This window comes from Lissotriton vulgaris, chromosome 9 (assembly GCF_964263255.1).
Source record: "Lissotriton vulgaris chromosome 9, aLisVul1.2, whole genome shotgun sequence".
NCBI lineage: Eukaryota > Metazoa > Chordata > Amphibia > Caudata > Salamandridae > Lissotriton > Lissotriton vulgaris.
In genome coordinates this window covers 648,004,707-648,025,830 of record NC_141697.1, presented here as the reverse complement: position 1 = coordinate 648,025,830, position 21,124 = coordinate 648,004,707, and the positions used below count along the sequence as shown (strand labels likewise).

Sequence of the window (21,124 nt, the reverse complement as noted above, 5' to 3'; positions counted from 1 at the left end):
TCATGCAACTCTACTCTACATCATTCCACACCACTCCATAACTCTCCCCTGTAACAACACTCCACTCCCCTTTACACCACTAACTTTTAGCCATGCTGAACAGCAGCCATGTTGTAGAACATCGCAAAAACATATCATAGGCAAGACCTATTGTTTTCCAGTGCTTCTTTCCATTAAATCTCCAAACAGTGTGGTGAGGCTAAAGAGGTTGTCCTGCATGCTTCTGCCTTTTTGAAACCCTGTCTGAAAGAATGGAGTTAATTGCTTCTCCAGGATAGACATCACTGTGGAACATTTGCCAGGCTGCCAGAAAGATCAGGTGGATGAACTCAGTCTGCAAATGTCAGATTGTTATGGGTGGTAACTAGAACAGAAACTGCTAGTTTGCATTTTCAATCAATGGGGTCGCCCCACAATAGTTCTATTTACCACTCTGAACAACAGAAAAAGCCTGTGCTCAGATGGGCAATGCCCTTTCAATTATTTCATCCAAGATATTTGCCTAAGCCTTTCCTTCTTTTCCCTTGATCCCCTGTCACTGAATTTGACAGCATGGCACCTGCTCTCCTGGAATTTGGTTATTTAGATTTACTGCAAGAATTAAACATTCTGGTGAAGGTTTGAGCTAGTGACTATTAAGACTTCTAATGCTAAATTTGCCACCAGTGCTGTCTCAGTGCTTTGGCCTGATCTAAATTCCAATTAATCCCATTAAAGGCAAAATGTTGTCGTTGTTGCATCACTACAGAGAGTTAGCGTTTTGCATGGGCTCATGATACAAGAATAAGAACCGCCCCATAACATATGCAACAATAACACCATTTGCCTTTCTTTTGACTCTGGCTTTCCTTCCATGCTAGTGCTGCTGGATCTGTTGGCTGCCTTTGACACGGTCTCCCATGAGATTCTGCTGAGCAGACTGTGTGAGATCAAGACCTGGAGGTTTTAGGCTGCTGCAGTGTTCCAATTCAGGCACAACGCAGAGATAATACCTTTGGGTATGATTTGTGTGCTATATCAAGTATCCATAACAATTAGAGTGACTATATGGTACGTAATACCTTTCTTGAAACACTGCTGTGTAGACATAGGCACATTCATGTCGGCAGTTGTGGGACAGTCAGTATTGGAAAGTTATTTTCCTCCACACCTTCCTCATTACCCCCTCTGTAGGAAAGATAATACAGGAACATAATCTATGCACAATGTGTGAATATAAAAGAGACTTCATGCTGGAAAAGAAACTAGTTATTCCCTTCTCTTTCTACTTTATCGCTCTTTATCTACCTCCCCTTAGGTGAAAGGCAATATTAAGAGTGGTGGGGGTACACTTATCTCTAGCCTTTTCTGATTCACTCTGAAATATTGCTTATGTCTCTCCTTCTTTCTCTCCCCTTTTCTTTTACCTCTTGTATCTGTCTTTATGGCTACTTCGCCTTTCCCTCTACCGCACCTCTAAGTCCATTCTCACTCTGTTCCACCTATATCACTGTACTCTCTTTACCTCCGTGTCCTTTTCCTGTTTTCCACCCCTTCCATTTCTCTTACTCTGCACAGTCAGAGGTTCATATCAAGCCAGACAAGTGTGCAAATAGGAGAAGGAGAGGGGAGTACAGCAATCAAAGTTACATCATCTAAAATATCTAAATTCAGCTAATTAAGCTACAAAAGTCCTCAGAGTTGCTTTGGTTTTCATTGTTGCGGCGAGAATGATAATTGTGAATAAAGGGGGATTTATTTCCGATTACAATAGCCAACAGTTAAAGCTGCAATTTCAAGCGCTGTGTGCGCAAGTCTTATGAGCCTAAGAACTGGATGGTTCGACATTATATTCCTTGTAAAATATCTTTGTTTCAAGTTTAAAGAGAAATCTAATTCCAAGCAATAAAAAATGGCTTTATCAGTTTGTTCAAGCTTTCCAGCTCACCAGCCAGTGGCACACAGTCCTGTTTTTTTGCTGAGCACTGGTAGGCTTTACTGCCTTTTTCTTGTGGTGAAATAAATGTTAACTATCAAGTTTAGCTTTTTAAGTTGTAGATTGGTGGATCATTATTGTTGTCTGACATTTAACAGCAGGTGTACAGATGTTTCATTGTTCACCCTGCTTGCTGTTTCGCTGGCTAGCCTTCTCAAACAGTGATTTTTGCAAATCGTTATTGTGTAGAGCAATACTGATTTCCAGGATTCTTGAATTGCTGCTTTGAATTATAATAGGTTTTTGAAGGCAAAGAAATGGAAGCTTTTTCCAACATCAGAGACCATTCCGTGCACTGTTTCCAGCTGGCAACAGTCTCCTCTATGCCATGTGTAACAGTGTAAAGTTCATGGGAAACTTACACATGGATACACTGCTCCTTGTTCGAAAGTTGTATATATGTGAGGCCATCTCTTTCTATCTCTTGCTTCTTTTTGCATTAGGAAGGAAGGTAATGATTGCTCATAGAAGCTGAGTTGGGGGGGAAGGGGCGGTTTCAAGGGCAATGAGCCTGCTCCTGCTAATACTTTTATCCTCTTGTCCCACGTTCTGCACAGTTTGATCTACTTGATCAGGAGTCACTTCATGAGTCCAGAGAAAACACACTAATGATCGAGGACAAGTCCAAGCCCAAGCAGTACTACAAGTACTGGGTTCTTCCTGGGCGCTGGATGAGAGTGCGCTATGACCGCCTGGCCCTTCTGGCACTGCTAGACCGGTGAGTACCCAAGAAAGTTGCTTTTCTCAGTACTTAATAACAAACTAACCTGAACAAGACTTGCAACCAATGATGGCCCATCACTGTTTGTGCACTTCAATATGCAAGTCATTCCATCAGCAAGAAAATTCCTCTTGTCCCCTACTCAGAATAGCAATTTCTTTTGCAAACATTTCCCTGACAACTGCTCTAAAATTCTCTGGAGAGGTTATGACAATGGAGTTGCTATGGAGTATGAACTATTTGTGCTTTACATAATCTTTGGCTTGTGAGGAAAGTTGTGGCTGGTTGAAGGTGTCCTTATTTCATTGTATTTCTATTTTCTGAATTTGTGTTCTCTGTTTTTGACTCTAGTACATCTTCTCGTTTTTTGTTCCATTGTATTTTGGTTTAGGAATCGACGTATTTTGGAAAATATTTTTGTGGTGTCTCTGGCCTGCCTGGTGGCCTTCCTTGGCTACCTCCTCCTGCTAGAAGGCTTCTTCCGGGACATCTGGGTATTCCAGTTCTGCTTAGTAATTGCCAGTTGCCAGTACTCCCTTCTGAAGGTAAGTCTGGCCTTTACTAAAACAGGCAAGTAGCAAACATATTTGCTGATCTACTTTCTTTGCCTATCTACATGATCTAATTCTATGAGCTTTAGCTTCTTTTGTTTAAAATGTCTCCTAATTAACTCCACTGTCATCTGACACCAATGGCCATTTCCTATTTTTAAAATCTTTGTATTTATATAACATGCGTTCAGTTTTTCATAAGAAATGTACATATAAACAGAACTACATTACATAAGTAATACGTGGTTTGGGTGGCAAACAGATACCATTTTGATGTAGAATATGTGATGAGTGGAAAATTTGGACAAAAAAGAGACTAGATACTCCTTTTCATTAAAATACTAAATAGACTGATACAAACATTACCTGTACCTGCTTACTTAGCTTGTCCTTGGCACCAATACTCCCCACTCTTGTTTTCTTGATCTGTTTTCCATTTATGTTTCATGCAGCACATTAGTTTTCCTAGTAGTTTAGTCTCAATCTTAATCTTTGCTGTGCTTTAGATTCTAGAGTAAGTAGGGCACTAACCTTTTTATCAACACAGGTTTGCTCATGAGGTTGCAGGAGAGTGTTTTTCTGTTTTCTCTTTGTCCTGATCTCACTGAACACATATACACATCTCATCTGCACAGGTGCAAGCTCTGCTTCAGTATCTCATGAAGATTCTGAAACCCACTTACAAATTTTACAGATTTATGCTTCTGAATAATCCAAGTTGGGTACATTTTCACTAGCACAACCCACAGATGTTGCAGTTCAATCCTTGTTCACCTCTCACAACAGCACTCTGGTTGTATGCGGTCTTCTAATTGAATTCAGCATACTCCATCGCCTGGGTATGACAATGGAGTACCGCCAAGGGTTGATTTCACCTTTTTGATATCACAAGCCACAGGTGCAGAGAACTATCCAAATTGACAGAGCCTCCCCTTTTCTATATCTTTGACTGATCTTGCTCAGGTTAATCCATTCTTCACATAGCTGTATGTCATTTTTCACCAGCTTTGATTTTAGCATTCCTCGTCCCTAACCTTTTATAACTGCTCATGGAAAGCTGCAGCAGTTGTCTGCCCAATACATTCTTATCCATTTCTTTATACTAAGAATATAACCATTCACTCCACGTAGGCACAGACTGGTACGGGCAGTGTCCAAGTAGAACCAAGAATGTATGGCAATATTCAACAGTTTAACCTATTGCACAGGCACCTGATAGGATCAGTCAAAGAACTTTCTGATCATGTTCTGGTGACATTGGTGAAACCATTTTCAAAAGAAACCTGAAATCTGAGTCTCATCAGCACAAACCTCTCTGTCTTCTGTACTTCTCCTGCAATTCATTTAGCGTATCTTTAGCTACAGGAATACATTTAGATTTATTTTTGTTTTCTATGTTTCCTTTCATTTAGAGTGTCCAACCTGATGCCGCCTCTCCGATGCATGTAAGTAATGTTGCACCTTTTCCAGGGATGAACTGAGGGTGGTTTTGAGCTCGGGATTACTCTGGCTGAAGGAGGTGATCTTCTTAAAACTGGTTCTTCCTTATCCATGCAAGAGAAGGAGCAAGCAATAGTGGGCCAGCATCATGGGTTCTTCAATATTTGATTTTATATAGGTTCACATGCTTGAATCATCTCTGTTGTCGAGCTGGGAGTCCTGAGGTAATATTACTATAGCAGTTCCATGTTTAACATTGCTCAAAAGCTATAACAAGGGTTGTCTGGTTGCCTAGTCACATCTTTTAGAATTAATCAAACTTCAATCAGAGACAGTCAGTCTGAAGACCACACCTGAGAGGCCACCATTCTTCCGATTTCTACTGCGTGCCTTATGAAAGGAGTCCCTTGAGCTCTGCTCAGTTCTCATCAGCGAAGTCCTTTTTCTTCATGTTTCTTCTCACTTGTTAGTTGAGAATAGTTGTATTTACTGAAGAAGGCTTCAACTTGTATCATTTTCTATCAAAAACCTTAAAGGATAGGGAAACAAAGCTCTTCGAAAATCATGAGAAGAAGGTGCCTTACTTGAGGAATCAAATGGTTTTTTCAAATACATAAAAAAAGACCCTTAGGAACTCCAACAATTGCAAAGTTTTAGGGAAAGAGATCTGGCTCTGGGGACCTGGATAGCAGAATCCCAGTGCACTTCTGTCAAAATTGCTTCCATTACCAGGCAAAAAGTGTGGGTGACCATATCAAAAAGGGGCACTTTCCATGATTTAAATGCCTTCATATGACTATGAGTTAAGAGTATCATAGCAGATCCTTGTGACTGATCACATGATAAGACAAAAACATCCAAGGGGTGTTGAACCCTATGGAGAAGAATTACAGCCACCTTATTGGTAGACACACCAAGAATAAGAAACCTGCTCTGTGGTAATGTCATTTGTTGTAATCTTTAAAAAATAAAATTAGCATTGGTGAGAGAATTAAGATTAACAATGGCAGACTATTGAGTGATTTCCAGGTAAGAATCTACTGCAAGTTACTCCAAGTTAAGCTCCACAAAAAGCGACTGCTAGTCCTCTACTGACAGAACCAGTTACATAGGCCGTATCCTAGGTATAAAGACCACGTACTGCTAGTTTGCCTCTTACACCGGCCCACACAGAGTTCACATCCGATGATGACTAAGATGACACAACGCACTTCTAATCAAAAAACCCTGAATGGAATGATTTTGTGGCTATGTCATCGGATTCTCCAACACAACCCACCGACAGTGGGAATTTCCACTTGATTATGTATCAAAATGTTATGCCTTTATTGAAAAACCTCTGTACTATTTGATTTGCTGATTCCAGTTAGTCTTAGCCACTTTTAAGATGCACCTAAGAAATCATTAAGATCAATTTGGATTGCCAGTCATATATGGAATGAAGACCTTATGGTCATGCAGAATCCAGCAACAGTATTGGGGGTGGTCCCTAGATTGGACGACAAGTACAAAGCACCAGACGCTACACCAGTATATTTAAGAAGGTCGACAAATCTTTCCATTCCTTGCACAGCACAAGCTGAAAGAAAAGGCCTTGAAAATATTGGGAAAAGAGTTTCTGCTACAGTGAAGACCACTATCAGAGCTGCAGATGTATTTCCACACACTGCTAAAACCAAAACCACAGCTAGTTTCCAGGACCTGGCATTTATTCTGGCGAAACTAGAAATAACCAGTAGCTGGAAGAAACCGGGGGGCCCCAACGTCCTCAGATGGAAACGTGAGCTGGTAAAATGGGCGGGTTGTGAGGGCAGGGTCCTACCAATGGAATGCACAGCGGGGAGTGGGCAAGCCGGAAGGAGCCCAAGCATGAGAGGGAATGATGGCGGACCTAGCCAGAGTTGGCAGGGAATCGGAGGCTTCCACCCCAGAGAGGCTTCCGCCTGTCGAGAACCCCAGGGACCAGATTAGGGCGAAACAACTCGGTAGAGTCCAGAGACTGAGAGCGTTCCCCGGCATCGACACACACAGGAGAGGAAGGGGGTCGCAACAGAAGGTCCCGGCGCAGCACCATTACTCACGCCTCGCGCGCCAGAGCGCTTTCTAACAAAGCTGAATAGTAGTTGAGCGGAGACAGCAGTGCGGGGAGGGAGGTGGGGGGAGGGGAATTTTTGGTTCTTTGTAGTATTGTTGGGGGAAGGGGAGGGGGGTATACCTTGCATATATATAGCGTACTGCTAGGAGACCACAATGAGATCGTTATAGTTAACGTGTACCAATGGGGCCAAACAAGGGTAGCGACGAATACAGTGATTCAGATATGTTTCTTTTTTCCTGTCTATTATACACTGACACTCAAAAATGGATATGTTTCATGATGTGCAAAAGGCAATGAAAATTTGTTTAAAAAAAAAAAAATCTGAGCTGCAAATGCCCTTGCGATTTTAGGTTGCTTAGACAGACATATGTGGTCTGAACTAGCCTCTACTCTGGAACGCCTTTTGGAAGATAAAAAAGAATTGGGCGCTAACCATTCTGAGCGAGGGAGAACTAAAACTTGTTGCAATCATAGATGCATCTATAGATGTAGCAATCACAGGATTCTGGCAGCTGGTGGCTGTGGCTGCATTAAGTAGTGAGGGCTGGCTATGTTGCACTTTATTTAGACCATATGTGCGAAGTGGAATTTTGAACATCCTCTTTGGAAAATCACATATTAGAGGCATGTGAGCTGTAGACCACATGCTTCGCATACTCCTGCCATCTAGTGTTGGGTCCGGATGTTTGCAAGTTGTTTTTTTACACAATCTGGTTCGGACGTGAATTGCTGATCTCCGGTTCAACATTGTTTCTCCGGTTTCCCTCGGTGAGTGTTTTCGATCACATAAACCCATTCTCTGCGTATCGTATTTACAGAAAATACCCTCTTTCGATCGGGTAGCTCGAAAGGCCTTTGGGCCTACCTGCGTCGGTCCGCCTTGCAGTCGATGGAACTGACTTCATTTAAAGTCTGCCCTCAGTGCTACACAAAGTTTCTGCACACCGACTAACATGAAGTGTGCAAACTGTGCTTATCTCCGGACCACAGAGAATAGGACTGCGACTCCTGTAAGGCTTTACAATCGAAAAAGATGCTTTGCAACCATTGGGTTCTACCTTGCCACATGCAGAGCCAACACACAAGTTCCATTTGGGACCTCTTCGGAGTAAATGTGGAACAAGAGGCCGGAGACACCATGGGAGCTGATGTAGAACAAGACCCCCCATCACCGACTACGGCTCTGAGGGGGATGAAGAAATCTCACAAGGGCAGCGTACCTTGAGTACAGCTCCTCCCTTGCCTCAAAGTCCACCTCAGCCTCTGGGCCACGGTCGGCACTGGGAACATGTTTCCGATGCCCTGCCCTCCGGCTCAGCACCGAAACGCACCCAAAAACCTTCCAGCTCTGAACAGAGCCGTTTGAAAACGGGCAGCAAGTCGAAAGCTTCAGGATCGAAGTAAAAAACAGGCTCCGCTCCGCCCCATCCCCTTTAACGCCGAAAACCACTTCGGATCTGAAATCCTCTGCATCCAAAACCCTGGCATCCAAAACACTGGCACCGAAACAAGCGGATGTGCTGATTCCATCTAAAAAATAACATTTCGATGCTCCGCCTACCAAATCGGATTGGAAACAAAGGGTGCTATATAGCCACCCAACTACTGGACATATCACCACAAAAGTGACAATAAAACGCATTCCTGAGACAGAAGCGGTCTACCACATTATTTTAAAAAGGAAAAATGTTGGTACTAATCCTTCTCCTCCTCCCCTTCCATCACCTCCTTCTCCTCCGTTTCAACCCTTACTATTTTTCACCTGAGCACTCACCACCACATACACCTGAAGATCAGGATGATAGGGATGGGGCTGGGAACAATGAGCCACTACCCACAGACACCTGGACAGACTAGAACACCAATCCCCCCACAGGGAATGATCCTGATATGTAACCTACCAAGCCTTCCCCACCCGACGACAGTGTAGGATACATAGAACTGTTGGGTAGAGCTGCTAACTACCATGGAGTTCAGCTGCATAAGGAATCCCTAGAAGAGGATTTCCTTTTCGAGACTCCTAGCACCACACAAAAGTCCTCGCACACACTCCCCATGCTCAAGGGTATGATCAGGCACGTAAATGATATTTTTAATGACCCCGTCCGGGCACGTATCTTCACCCCTAGGATAGACAATAAGTATAAGCCAGCACTATCGGATCCAGCATACATAAGGGGACAGTTACCATTGGATTCCTTGGTAGTTTCCAACGCACGCAAAAGAGCCGGTTCACAAACAGGAGAGGCTCCTCCCCCAGCCAAAGAATCTAAGCTGATAGACACTTTGGGGAAGAGGGTAGCCTCACAGGCTGCGAACTTTTAGCTCATCTCCAATACACAAGCTCTGTTACCTAGGTACGACAGGGCACATTGGGATGAAATAGAGCAGTTGCTCCAATTTCTACCTGATGAGCACAAGTCCAAAGCGCAAGACCTAGTGTGGGAGGGACAGCTCTTTCCAATAATTCTATCAGATTCCCCCTAAATGCTGCTGACACTGCTGCTAGAGCTACCAACACCAGCGTCCTTTTAAGATGGCATGCCTGGTTCCGTATTTCAGTATTCAAACCAGAGGGTCAGACTTCTATCCTGAACACACCATTCAACAAGGAACACCTCTTTGGCCCTGTGGTAGATTCCTCATTAGAAAAAATTAAGAAGGACACAGAAGTGACCAAACCTATGGGAGCCCTTCAAATAATACCAGGGCGTGGTTCCTTTCGGCGCTCCTTCTACCGCAGAGGGTCCAAGAATACCTCCTCAAATTCTAACAACACCACGTATAAAGGCAACAATCAACCCTCTGCCTCGAAGGGTTACTTTGGATGGGGTTACAGAGGCAACAATGGCAAAGGGAGAGGTAGAGGCTCAAATACTGGTGCCTCCCCCCTCCAATACCATTGACTTGCCTACAGTCCAAGAAGCATAAAAGGAAGAAGAGGCACGGCTGTCTACGCCGTTCACAGAAGGAAGAAGCTCAATAGTCCGCTTCGAAAGCCCATCGACATCGTGAGGACTATGTATCTCCTTCTCCAGAGAAAGCAACTTCTCCTGTGGCTTCACCGGCGCAGATTCCTTCTCCATCCCCGGAACATTCTCCGGCTCCTGTAGAAGAGGTACCTGTACCTGAAGAGTCTCCTACTCCAATGGATCCACCGTCTGCGCCGGCAGGCCAGAGTCCGGTGATGACTATGCCTGAGCGTATTCCAGGCGAGTACCCTCTTTTTCCTGTTCCAGGGCAAGACCCATCGCATTATCTAAATGCCATGTATGGTGTCTTTGCAAGGGCAATGTACCCCTCTGGTGCACCTTCGGGTCCCATGGCATTTAACTTGGGAGTTCCTCAAGAATATGCACCAACTACCTTTATGACTTTTCTTCCTACGGCTCCGTCCTGGCATTTCCCGGCGCCGAGGACCTTGACGTCGATTCCACCTTCTCCGGCGGCGTCAGCTTGACCTCTGTAGATATCGAATGTGCCTCTGGATCTGGGTTCGACACCAGTTCCAATCCATTGGAAACGTGTACGACTCCCTTGGCGCCGGCCCCGAAGATAAGGTCCAGACGGGAGGCTCAAAGATTGCTGGAGGAGCAGCAAAATAGGGAGGATGAGATGGAGGAAGGTGAACTTCAGGAGTCTGAGGACTGTTTTGAGGATTTAAGAGTGGCTAGTGGTTTGGAGTTATCACCTGAATGGCAACTCTCTCCTCCTTGAGAGGTTCCCTCTAAAGATGTGGTTCCCTACCACTCAACATTTTGACAGAGGTACTTCATTCTCCTTCTGCAGTAATTGAACCTTTACTTCCATTAAATGATGCTATCACTGAGCCAATTATGGAGGTTTGGCAAAAACCCTTTTCGGCTCCGGCAGTCAAGGTCAGTTGCCAGAAGATACAGGACGGCTCCTGGAGATCCAGAGTTTTTTACCTCACATCCTGCACCTGAGAGCTAAGTTATTCAAGCCACTTGCTCAAAGAAGTCAGCTGGAGCTTTTCCACAAACTCCGGGTGACAGAGAGTCTAAGAGACGGGATCAGTCTGCTAAGAAGGTGTTTTCATCTGCTTCCATGGCACTTAGGTCCACCAATGCTACTTCCCTTTTGGGCAGGTAAATTCATGCCTTAATGGATTCTGCTAAGCAGCTGTCTCCAAAGTTATCGGAGGAAGACAGAAAGAACTTTGATGAGGTATTGTCTGACACTCAGGCGGCCGCAAGACAGGTTATCCAGAGTGGCCTTAATACAGCGGACTCTGTAGCCAGGATAATGGGATCTTCGGTTGCATCTAGGAAGGGTGCCTGGCTTAAGTCTACGGAATTTTCTCAAGATGTCCAGGCAACTCATTTGGACCTCCCCTTTGATGGTTCTGGACTTTTTGAAAAAAGGGCAGATGCAGCTTTGGAGAGATTTAAAGAAAGCAAGGTCCCTGGGTCTGCAGACACAGCCTAGAGGTTCTTCTTATAGGAAGTTCAGGGGCTTTGGAAGGTCGTCTTTTCAGACATACAGGCAGCCTCAGCAGCAACAGCAGCAAAACACCCTATATAAATCCTATTGGGGCAGGAACAGAGGTCACCCATGAGGTAGTCAGCCATCCTCCTACTCTTCCTCTACCTCTCCTCCTCTTACCACAGCAAAACAGCCCTAGATCCACCATTCTGGATCATGCTGGTCCAGTCGGGGGTCGGCTTACTCATTTTCTGCAGGATTGGGAATCGGTCACTACAGACCTTTGGGTTCTCAATCTTGTGGAGAATAGGTATGCCCTTCCCTTTCGGGAATTCCCTCCAAATTACCCCCCTTGCCAAGGGTTTTGCTCGGAGGACCATCTTCTTCTTCTGCAGGAGGAAGTCCTAACTTTGTTGAAGAAAGGTGCGATAGAAGTGGTTCCAGAGCAGGAAAGGGGTCAGGGATGCTACTCCCGGTATTTCCTGATACCCAAGAAGGATGGCAGGTTACGTCCAATACTGGATCTCCGGATCTTGAATCTTTTTCTGAAGCAAGAAAAGTTAAAGATGCTCAACCTAGAGCAGGTTCTTCAAGCGCTGCAGCAAGAGAACTGGATGGTGTCGATCGACTTGCAGGACGCGTATTTTCATATCCCGATCCTGAAGTCGGACTGGAAGTATCCTCGTTTCACGGTGGGGTCGCAACATTATCAGTTTACGGTCCTTCCTTTTGGACTTACTACTGCACCTCGAGTCTTCACCAAGGTGATGGCAGTCCATCTCAGAAGATCGGGGATTCCAGTTTTCCCCCATCTGGACAACTGGCTGATCAAAGCAGAGTCGCCAGAGAAGGTTTATCATCTGCAAGTGACATCCCAGCTGTTGTACAAATATGATTTTTCGATAAAAGTGCCCAAGTCTCACCTGGTGCCCTCTCAGCGCAACCTATTTATAGGGGCGGTACTGGACACTACTGTCTGCCGAGCATTCCCTCCACCTCAAAGGATTCTCGACATTCAGGAAATGATTCCTTTGTTTTACAATGGAGCGGTTGTTCCAGTCCTGAAGATCCTATGCCTGCTTGGTCTGTTTGCTTCCTGCATTCTGTTGGTCAACCATGCACGCTGGCACATGAGGACACTCCAGTGGTGCCTCCGCAGGCAGTGATATCAGCACAAGGGAGATCTCTGGGAGTCTGTGAGGATCTCTAAAGAAGCTGCAGTGGATCTGTCTTGGTGGAGCGTGGAAGGCAATCTGTCTCAGGGAAAGTCCTTCCATCTGCCTCCATCGGTTGCCACAGTGATAACAGATGCATCCACCTTAGGGTGGGGTGCTCATCTGGGGGAGCTGGCGATCAAGGGTCTTTGATCTTCAGAAGAAAGGTTGCTTCACATCAACCTTCTAGCATTGCGGGCGATACGTTAGGCGCTCAAGGCATTCATCCCTTCCCGGGCAGTCGGTTCAAGTCCTGACGGACAACACTACCGCGATGTATGTCAACAAGCAGGGAGGAGAGGGCTCGCATTGTCTCTGCAGAGAGGCTCTGCGTCTCTGGTCCTGGGTTCAGGACCATCAGATTTGTCTGACAGCAAATCTGGCCAGAGTTCTGAACGTACATGCGGACAGTCTCAGTCGGCAGTTCTCGGCCGACCACGAGTGGAGGCTTCATCCGGAAGTGGTTTGCCACGTCTTTCAGATGTGGGTGTCTCCTTGGGTGGACCGGTTTGCCACTCACGAGAATGCTCACTGCCCGTCTTTCTGCAGCCTCCAGTTTCCGATGCCAGGGCCGTTGGGGGACCCGTTTCAGTTGAGTTGGAGCGCACAACTCCTTTACGCGTTTGTTCCCATACCCTTGATTCCTCTGGTTATGAGGAAGATTCGCCAAGACCGGGCCCAAGTCATATTGATCTCCCCGGATTGGCGACGAAGGGTGTGGTGCACAGATCTTCTCTGCCTCTCCTCGTGCCATCCGCTCCGTCTCCCTCTCAGGGCAGACCTCCTCTCGCAGTCGCAGGGGCAGGTTCTACACCCCCACCTCCAGAGCTTACACCTTCATGCCTGGAGATTGAACGGGGCAACCTGAATTCTTTTTCTCTTCCTTCTGACGTGGTGGACATTATTTTGTCCGCCAGACGTCTCTCTACCAAGTCTATCTATTCCTATAGGTGGTCCAAATTTGTCCATTGGTGTGGGGAGAAGTCTATTGACCCTTTGAGGGCTTGTTTGTCCGACATTCTTCAGTTTGCTCTATCTCTGGCCCAGCAGGGTTTTGCTGTGGCTACTGTGAAGGGCTATTTATCGGCTTTGTCTGCATTCCTTTCCTTGTTTAAATCACCCATTGTGTTACGATTCATTAAGGGCCTTATCAACAAATATCCGCCCACTCCTTTTATTATGCCTCAATGGGACTTAAATCTTGTCTTAACCTACTTGATGGGTTCTCCCTTCGAGCCCTTACACAAGTGTCCCTTGAGGTTATTGTCGTTTAAAACTGTATGTTCGAGGCATATGGGCTGCAGACCACACACTGTTAAATTAGATCACCATCTGGTGGTGGGCCCGGATGATTATACTTTGTTGGTGTCTTGGAAGAGTCTTTGTCTGCTGGATGACTCCTCCCTTAGACCGTAGTGCGCATGGTCATAGACTCCATCGTCGATTGTTTTTTTCCGCCATCGGGCTCGGATGTGTTAATCGTTCGGTCCCATTACCGATTCTCCTTTCGAATCCATAAATCAATCTACAACATCAATAACGTCTTCGACACTGATTCCGGTCGCCCGCGTCGAAGAAAGGATCCACTTCTCGATTCCAGCGCTCGTCTGGCCCAACTGCGCCATTGGGCATTTGGCTCATGGAAAGAACACCGTTCAAGAAGTGCCCTCAGTGTGGACACAAGTTCCCCCACACCGACCTTCATGAGGTTTGCAACCTGTACTTGTCTCCAGAGCACGAGAGTCGAGACTGTGAGGCCTACGCTTCGTTCCCGTCCCAGAAAACAATGAGGGACCGTCGAGCTCGAAGAGCTATGGAGCAGTTATCCTCGTCCCCACCAGACCTCATCATCGACGAGGCGCCGATCGAGGTAGACGTCAAAGAACAGCAAGAAGACGTCTCTTCCGAAGCAGAAAAGTCAGCTTCCGGAGCAGAGGATCGATCCGAAGATAATGATCTTCTTCCAGCTGGTCAACAGGTCGTGAGTTAGAGCGTCGACCCTGTTCACCCCCCATACCGGGACAGGCTTCGGTTCCACCCCCACCTTCGGGTCCAGGTATACAGGTATACACCGATGGAAACCTTCCGACGCCCCGCCTTCAGGCTCGGCAGCGAAGAGTATTAAAAACCTCCAGTCGACTCGGGCTAGAGTCAGTCTGTCGGTCCCGAAAAGCAAAAAGTGCTCAGGCCGAAGTCAACACCGGCACCCAAACATCCATCTATACCAAAAGTTACCAAACCGATACCAAGTTCTGTGTCGAAAGACTTTCTTAAGGTTACCGAAACAAAAACGACCACGGTAACGAAAAAAGCGGACCCGAAAGCAGTTTCCATACCGAAACACACTTTGGCCCCAAAGGCAGATGAGTCTAACCACTCTGGATCAAAATTTTCGGATCCAAACAGGTCAGATTCAAAGAAAAGCCAAGAAAAGCCTTCGGAACCGAAACCAAGACTTGTTCCAAAGGCAATAGACACTGTAAAGCATAAACCGGTCTGCCCCAAACAAGATAAATCAGCGCCGAAAAATGATTTACCAATAGAAGAGCTTTTCCAACCTGATGTAAGGCAAAAGACTCAAAAAATTCATCCAAAGACTGGACATGTGTACACAGTGCCTGAAAAGAGGAAAATGGACTGTCCTAAACCATCGCCTGTTCCTCCAAAGAAGCATGTTCAGACCTCCCCTATAAGACTGCCTTCACCCGAAGTAGAAATACTACTAGATATTTCTCCTGTACATTCACCAGCTAGCACACATAGCCTTATACCACAAGATGAGGATTATGGAGATACATACTCACAAGACAGTTATCATCAAATAGATGAGGTTAATGACCCATATGATATTGCTGGGCCATCAGGTGACCCATGGGAAGATTACAATGCACCAGATGCACCAGATCTACCACAAGACGAGGCATATCCGTCTAGACCATCTCCACCAGATGACGCCATTGGGTTCACACAGCTCATTCATAGAGCAGCTACTTTCCATGGAGTAGACTTTCATACAGATCTAATAGAACAAGACTTCCTTATGGACACACTATTAACGTCACATGAGACCACAACCACACTTCCAATACTTAATGGAGTGGTAAGACACGCACCAGAAATATTTAAAGACCCAGTCAGAGCCAGGGTAATTAACCCCAGATTGGAAAAGAAATACAAAGAGGCTCCCTCTGATCCAGCATATATTAAGGGACAGTTGCCACTAGATTCACTGGTAGTGTCAAATGCGAGAAAACAAACCAACTCTCAGACAACAGGGGATGCTCCACACCCTGACAAAGAATCTAAGCTTTTGGATGCTTCAGGGAAACTCACCCTATCACAAGCTGCAAATATATGGAGGATTGCTAACACTCAAGCTCTGTTAGCAATATATGACAGGGCTCATTATGATGAGTTAGTCTATCATGCAACACCTGTCAGAACAATATACGGCCAGGGCTGCTGACTTAGTACAAAAGGGCAAAGTAATAACAAATACCTCCATAAGATGCGCACTAGACACTGCAGACACAGCATCTAGAGCAGTAAATACAGGGGTACTGTTGCGCAGACATGCATGGCTACGAATCTCTGGGTTTAAACCAGAAGTACAAGCCAGTATATTAAACCAGCCATTTGACCAACAACATCTTTTCGGTCCAAATGTAGACTGCATTGAAAAAAATGAAAAAAGATACAGATGCGGGAAAATCAATGGGAGCTTTACAAAAGCAAGCCCATAGACCTTCCTTTTGTCACTCCTTATATAGGGGCGCCTCTAAAAGTTTCTAAACTGACAACCCCTCCTCTACTTACAAAGCGCCCAACCAAACCTCGCTTAATAAGGGATATTATAGAGAAGGGTATAGAGGGAACAATAATAAAGGCAGAGGCAATAACAATCGCAAAGCCTCTACTCCCAAACAGTGACTTCCCTTCCATCCCCCCAGACCATTCCACTCTGGTCGGGGGAAGATTACAACAGTTCCTACCTGTCTGGAACTCCATCACCACAGACAAATAATTCAGTCAGGCTATTGTCTGGAGCTCACTTCCACTCCTCCAACAATACCACCCGGACAACGTCCTATGTCACAGGAACACCTCTCATTACTTAAGACAAGAGGTAGAATCACTGTGTAGGAAGGTGGATACCTGACTATGGTTACCCCAGATTTTTTGCCTAGTGTTTAGCTGGTTTTCAACTTAGTTGGCCTTGGGCTCTGTTTAGCAGGATCCCAGGCCAACTATCTGCTTTTTCTTTAAAATGGACTCCATGTACCCTAGGTACATCTCCAAGTGGATACTGGGTCACCTTATGAGCCCCTGTACAGTGTACTATAGGTACCCAGGGCATAGGTGCATCCAAGGCCTACCAGGGGCTGCACTATGTATTATGCCACCCCTGGCTGTCCATTCACATTGACACAACTGGCTGATCACTCAGCTGGGCAAGGTCGTGTACTCACCCCCTGCTTAGATATAGTATACCTATATCTAACCTTATAGCTAGACACATATTCACCTATAAGTCACTCCTATGGCAGGCCTTAACAATCCTGGAGGCAGAGTGCTTGGCTTTATGTGAGATTGTGCTCTAGCATGAGTTGAGCCTGTCTGCAGCTTTCGAAACCATGTCCTTATAGCTGTTCTAGGATATTGCCATACCATATACTCTTAAGTGCATTATGAACCTCTCGGTTGAATGCTAACTCTGGTTTGGCTTTATCAAAACATGTAGAGTAAGGTGTCATACGATTTAGAATACTACCCGCTCACCAGTTCTGGCGACGGGGGTAGCATTCCACCCTTCTAGAGGGATAAGACATGTTGTTCCTACTATTCCCGGTTAAAGTTAACCAGAGCCTCAGCATCACAAGATGGATGCTGCTGCCACAGACACAAGTCTGACCTCCTGCTGCTGGGAGTCCTTCCATTGAGGGAGGCTTGGACGATAGGTTTTCTGACTTGGGAGGTGCTAGCACCACCCCAGACAGGATTTTCTGTATTGGGACAGGGAGGGCTGAAAGGATTGAGACACTGCCTGGGGCACACAAGGTGTCCCATGCATAGGCCAGTTCAAACCGGTGCCGGGGCACTCCAGCCCCAGCTCTGGCGTGAAACTGGACAAATGGAAAGGGGTGTAACCACCCCCTTCCCTGGTCCCACCCATAGGAGGGACCTAGCAGGTAATCCAGCCCCTAAGATTCGTATATAGGTAGGAGCTGAGTCTACAGACTTTAGATTATCCTGACTGAAACTTTGAAACGAAACTCTGGACCTTCATCACTCTACTTTGGAGGAAGACGACTGAAGAATCTCCCTTGTGGTCAAGGAGTGACCACCCTGCAGAAGCAGGCACCATCCAGCGATCGACGACTTGCTTTGCCGCCGCCTCCCGCCGGAGCCCAGAGCCTGACTAGAACCGGATTCCCAGACATCCAACAGCCCGATCCACAGTCCCTGCAAAGCTGAGACTCGTGGAGGCGACGAGAGACGTGGGCCCGGCTCTCTTGAAAAGTCTGCGACCTGCTAACAGTGCAGCCCCCGAGGCCTCCTCGAAGCTGTGCATTGGGGATTGAGAAGTCCCAGCCCCGAGCAGCATCTGCACCAAAGATCAGCCCTGCACACTCCACGAGTTCTGCGTGGGGCCCCTTTGCATTTTCCTGCTCGACGCGTCTGCCCGGTCACTTGCCCGTTGGCTAGTGGGCATCTTGGCGACGATTCTGTGAAACTACCCTGCTGGTCTGGTTGCTCCAGACTGGCCCTTGCTTCCCTCAAAAGAAGCAGCCCCTCAGACCTTGCTGGTCTGAGTAAGAAGCCTACATCGATTCCTGCGTGGGTTGCCTTTGCCAAGGCTTGTTGGCCCCAATCTTCAAGCCGACACCGCCGACAGCGAGAGCCTTCGTGGGACAGTCCGTGCCTGCCTCCTGGTCGTCGTCGACGCCTCATGGTCCACGTGGCTGCAGAGACTAGCTTCCCATCAGCACCTGATTGCAACGCGACATCACCTGGTTCCATCCTGGTCACTGGCTAGTGACCCAGACTCTGTCCCCTCTGCTTTCAGGTCCTCTACATCTTCGATCCACCCTTGGATCCACCCGGACTCTTCTCTTCTGGCTGCCTGCAGCATCTTTTTTCCAAGGCTCCATAGATCTCCACGACGAAACCCGACACACTTTGGGACCTATGCACCTGCTTCCTGTGAGTTAGGTAACGCGAGTACTACGGTGCTCCTGTAAAGGTTTACACTCCTAGTGTCCTAGTTTCAAGTGGTTAAGTTCTAGTCCAGTCGGAAGACTCCCAAACCTTTAACTTTTATGCACTCATTGACTTCTATGTGTGAACACGTGTGCCTTTAGACACTGCACACGCATCCCGTGGGCCTTCTGCTCCCTAACCATTGTTAGACCAGTGTAGCCCCAGCGATTCCCAAGACCCTAGGCCTTACCATTGTTCGTGACGTGGTACTTGTACCACTTTTTTAATATATGGTTTGACGGGCCACCCGCCCTATCCATAATTGTGCAACTTTTGTCTATTCTATTAAGTTACTTGTTTTGCGCTTGTGCTTCTGTCCTCATAAAGAGTTCAGGGGTTTGTTTTGAAATAAATACATATATATTTTGAATATATATCCTGCGTGGTGTCCTTTCATTTGCTATTAAAGGGATTGCATGTGGTAAAACAGCTGGCTTCACATGCCCTCTTGAGTTTAGCCTAAGACTGCTTTGTCCATGCTAACCCTAGGATAGCTGGTCTATAAGGTTGACTTTACAACCATCACCATAAGGGTTGTTTGGACTGGTGCAAGGTGCTCACTAGAATAGTGAACATCATATACCACGCCAACTTCTCACAGAATCACTACTGCAAAAGAACGCAATAGAACTAGTACCAAAAGAACATCAGAACTCAAGGGTTTACTCGTTCTATTTTCTCATACCCAAAAAGGACGGGTCTCTCAGACCGATTCTAGATCTAAGACCCCTAAATCAATACATACATTCAGACCATTTTCATATGGTCACATTACAACAGGTTCTACCGTTACTAGAGAAAGGCGAATTCCTTTCCACATTAGACCTCCAGGTCGCCTACTTCCATATTCCCATTCATCAATCTCACAGAAAGTACCTAAGGTTTGTACTAGAAGGTCCGCACTACCAATTCAAAGTGCTTCCCTTCGGAGTAACAACAGCACCTCGAGTGTTCACACAGTGTCTAGCAGTAGTAGCAGCACACTTAAGAAGGGACAACATTCATGTCTTCCCATATCTCGACGACAAGTCATACAACCAATGTGTACAGCACACGAGTCAGACAATCTGCCTGCTGCACAAGTTAGGGTTTACAATAAATCAAAAGAAGTCACATCTACAACCGTCCCTATCTCCGCAGTATCTAGGTGCCATAATAGATACTTCCAGGGCAATAGCATACCCCAACTTAATAAGAATACAAGCTATACAGACTCATCAAAAGATTTCAGCCACAACACTCATTACAAGCTCGAGTGTTCATGCAGTTAATAGGAATGATGGAATCTTGCATTTTCTGAGTACCATACGCAAGACTATTAATGCGCCCCATACAAGAATGCTTGGCAAGTCAGTGGAATCAGGCTCAATAAGAAATAACAGATCTGGTGGTGGTAGACCACTAGGCACATCGTTCTCTGCAATGGTGGAACACCAAAAACCTTTCCAAGGGCCGGCCGTTTGTAGAACCTGTTCCACAAATAATATTAACCACAGACGCATCTCTCACTGGATGGGGAGCACTTGTATAAAAAATCACACAGTACAGGGTACGTGGACAATGAAACAAAAGGTATTCCACATAAATTATCTGGAGTTACTAGCAATTTTTAAAGCTCTAAAATCGTTCCAACATTACCTGTCAAACAAAGCTGTACTAGTCCGGACGGACAACATGACAGCAATGTATTACATTCAAAAGCAAAGAGGGACACACTCCCTACAGCTCTCCTGGCTGGCGCAGAGCATTTGGAGATGGGCCATCCCTCAAAACATTTTTCTGTTAGCAGAGCATCTGCCAGGAGTTCACAATCAATTGGCAGATCTGTTAAGTCATCAAAGACAACAGTTACACAAATGCGAACTTCATCCTCAAGTTATTCAGCCATTTTTTCAAAGGTGGGGACAACCAGAGATAGATCTTTTTGCCACACACCGCAACTACAAATGCCCAAGCTTCGCCGCCAAATATCCACACCCATTATCCAAAGGCAATGTGGTATGGATGAACTGGTTGAACAAATTTGAGTACGCTTTTCCGCCTCTCCCAATAATTCCATTAGTGGTATGCAAGCTACGACCCCATTCTCTCACATTAATTCTCATAGCACCAACATGGGCGAGACAACCATGGTACACCACGCTACTACAGCTCTTCGTAGTACCACATCACAAACGAAAACTCTCCCCACATCTACTAACACAGAGCCATGGAGAGATTATGCATCCAGATCCAATGCAGCTCAATCTAGCGATCTGGATCCTGAAGTCTTAGAGTTTGGATATCTAAATTTACCTCCTGATTGCATGAATATCATTAAGGAGGCAAGACGTCCTACCACTAGAGCATGTTATGCAGAAAAATGGAAAAGGTTTGTTGTCTATTGCACAAATAACAACGTCAACCCCTTGGATGTTT

The 21,124-nt window shown here is 46.0% G+C and overlaps 1 protein-coding gene across 3 annotated transcripts in view; it reads left to right on the top strand.

Moving 5' to 3' along the window:
• PCNX3 (pecanex 3) overlaps window positions 1-21,124 on the top strand; it is an 873,417-nt gene that overhangs the window by 329,171 nt on the left and 523,122 nt on the right. For all 3 annotated transcript variants that reach the window (XM_086938333.1, XM_086938332.1, XM_086938334.1), the window contains exons 11-13: window positions 2,533-2,693; window positions 3,088-3,241; window positions 4,660-4,692. In XM_086938333.1, coding sequence (XP_086794459.1) covers window positions 2,533-2,693; window positions 3,088-3,241; window positions 4,660-4,692 — 348 coding nt within the window. The remainder of the gene's footprint in view (window positions 1-2,532; window positions 2,694-3,087; window positions 3,242-4,659; window positions 4,693-21,124) is intronic.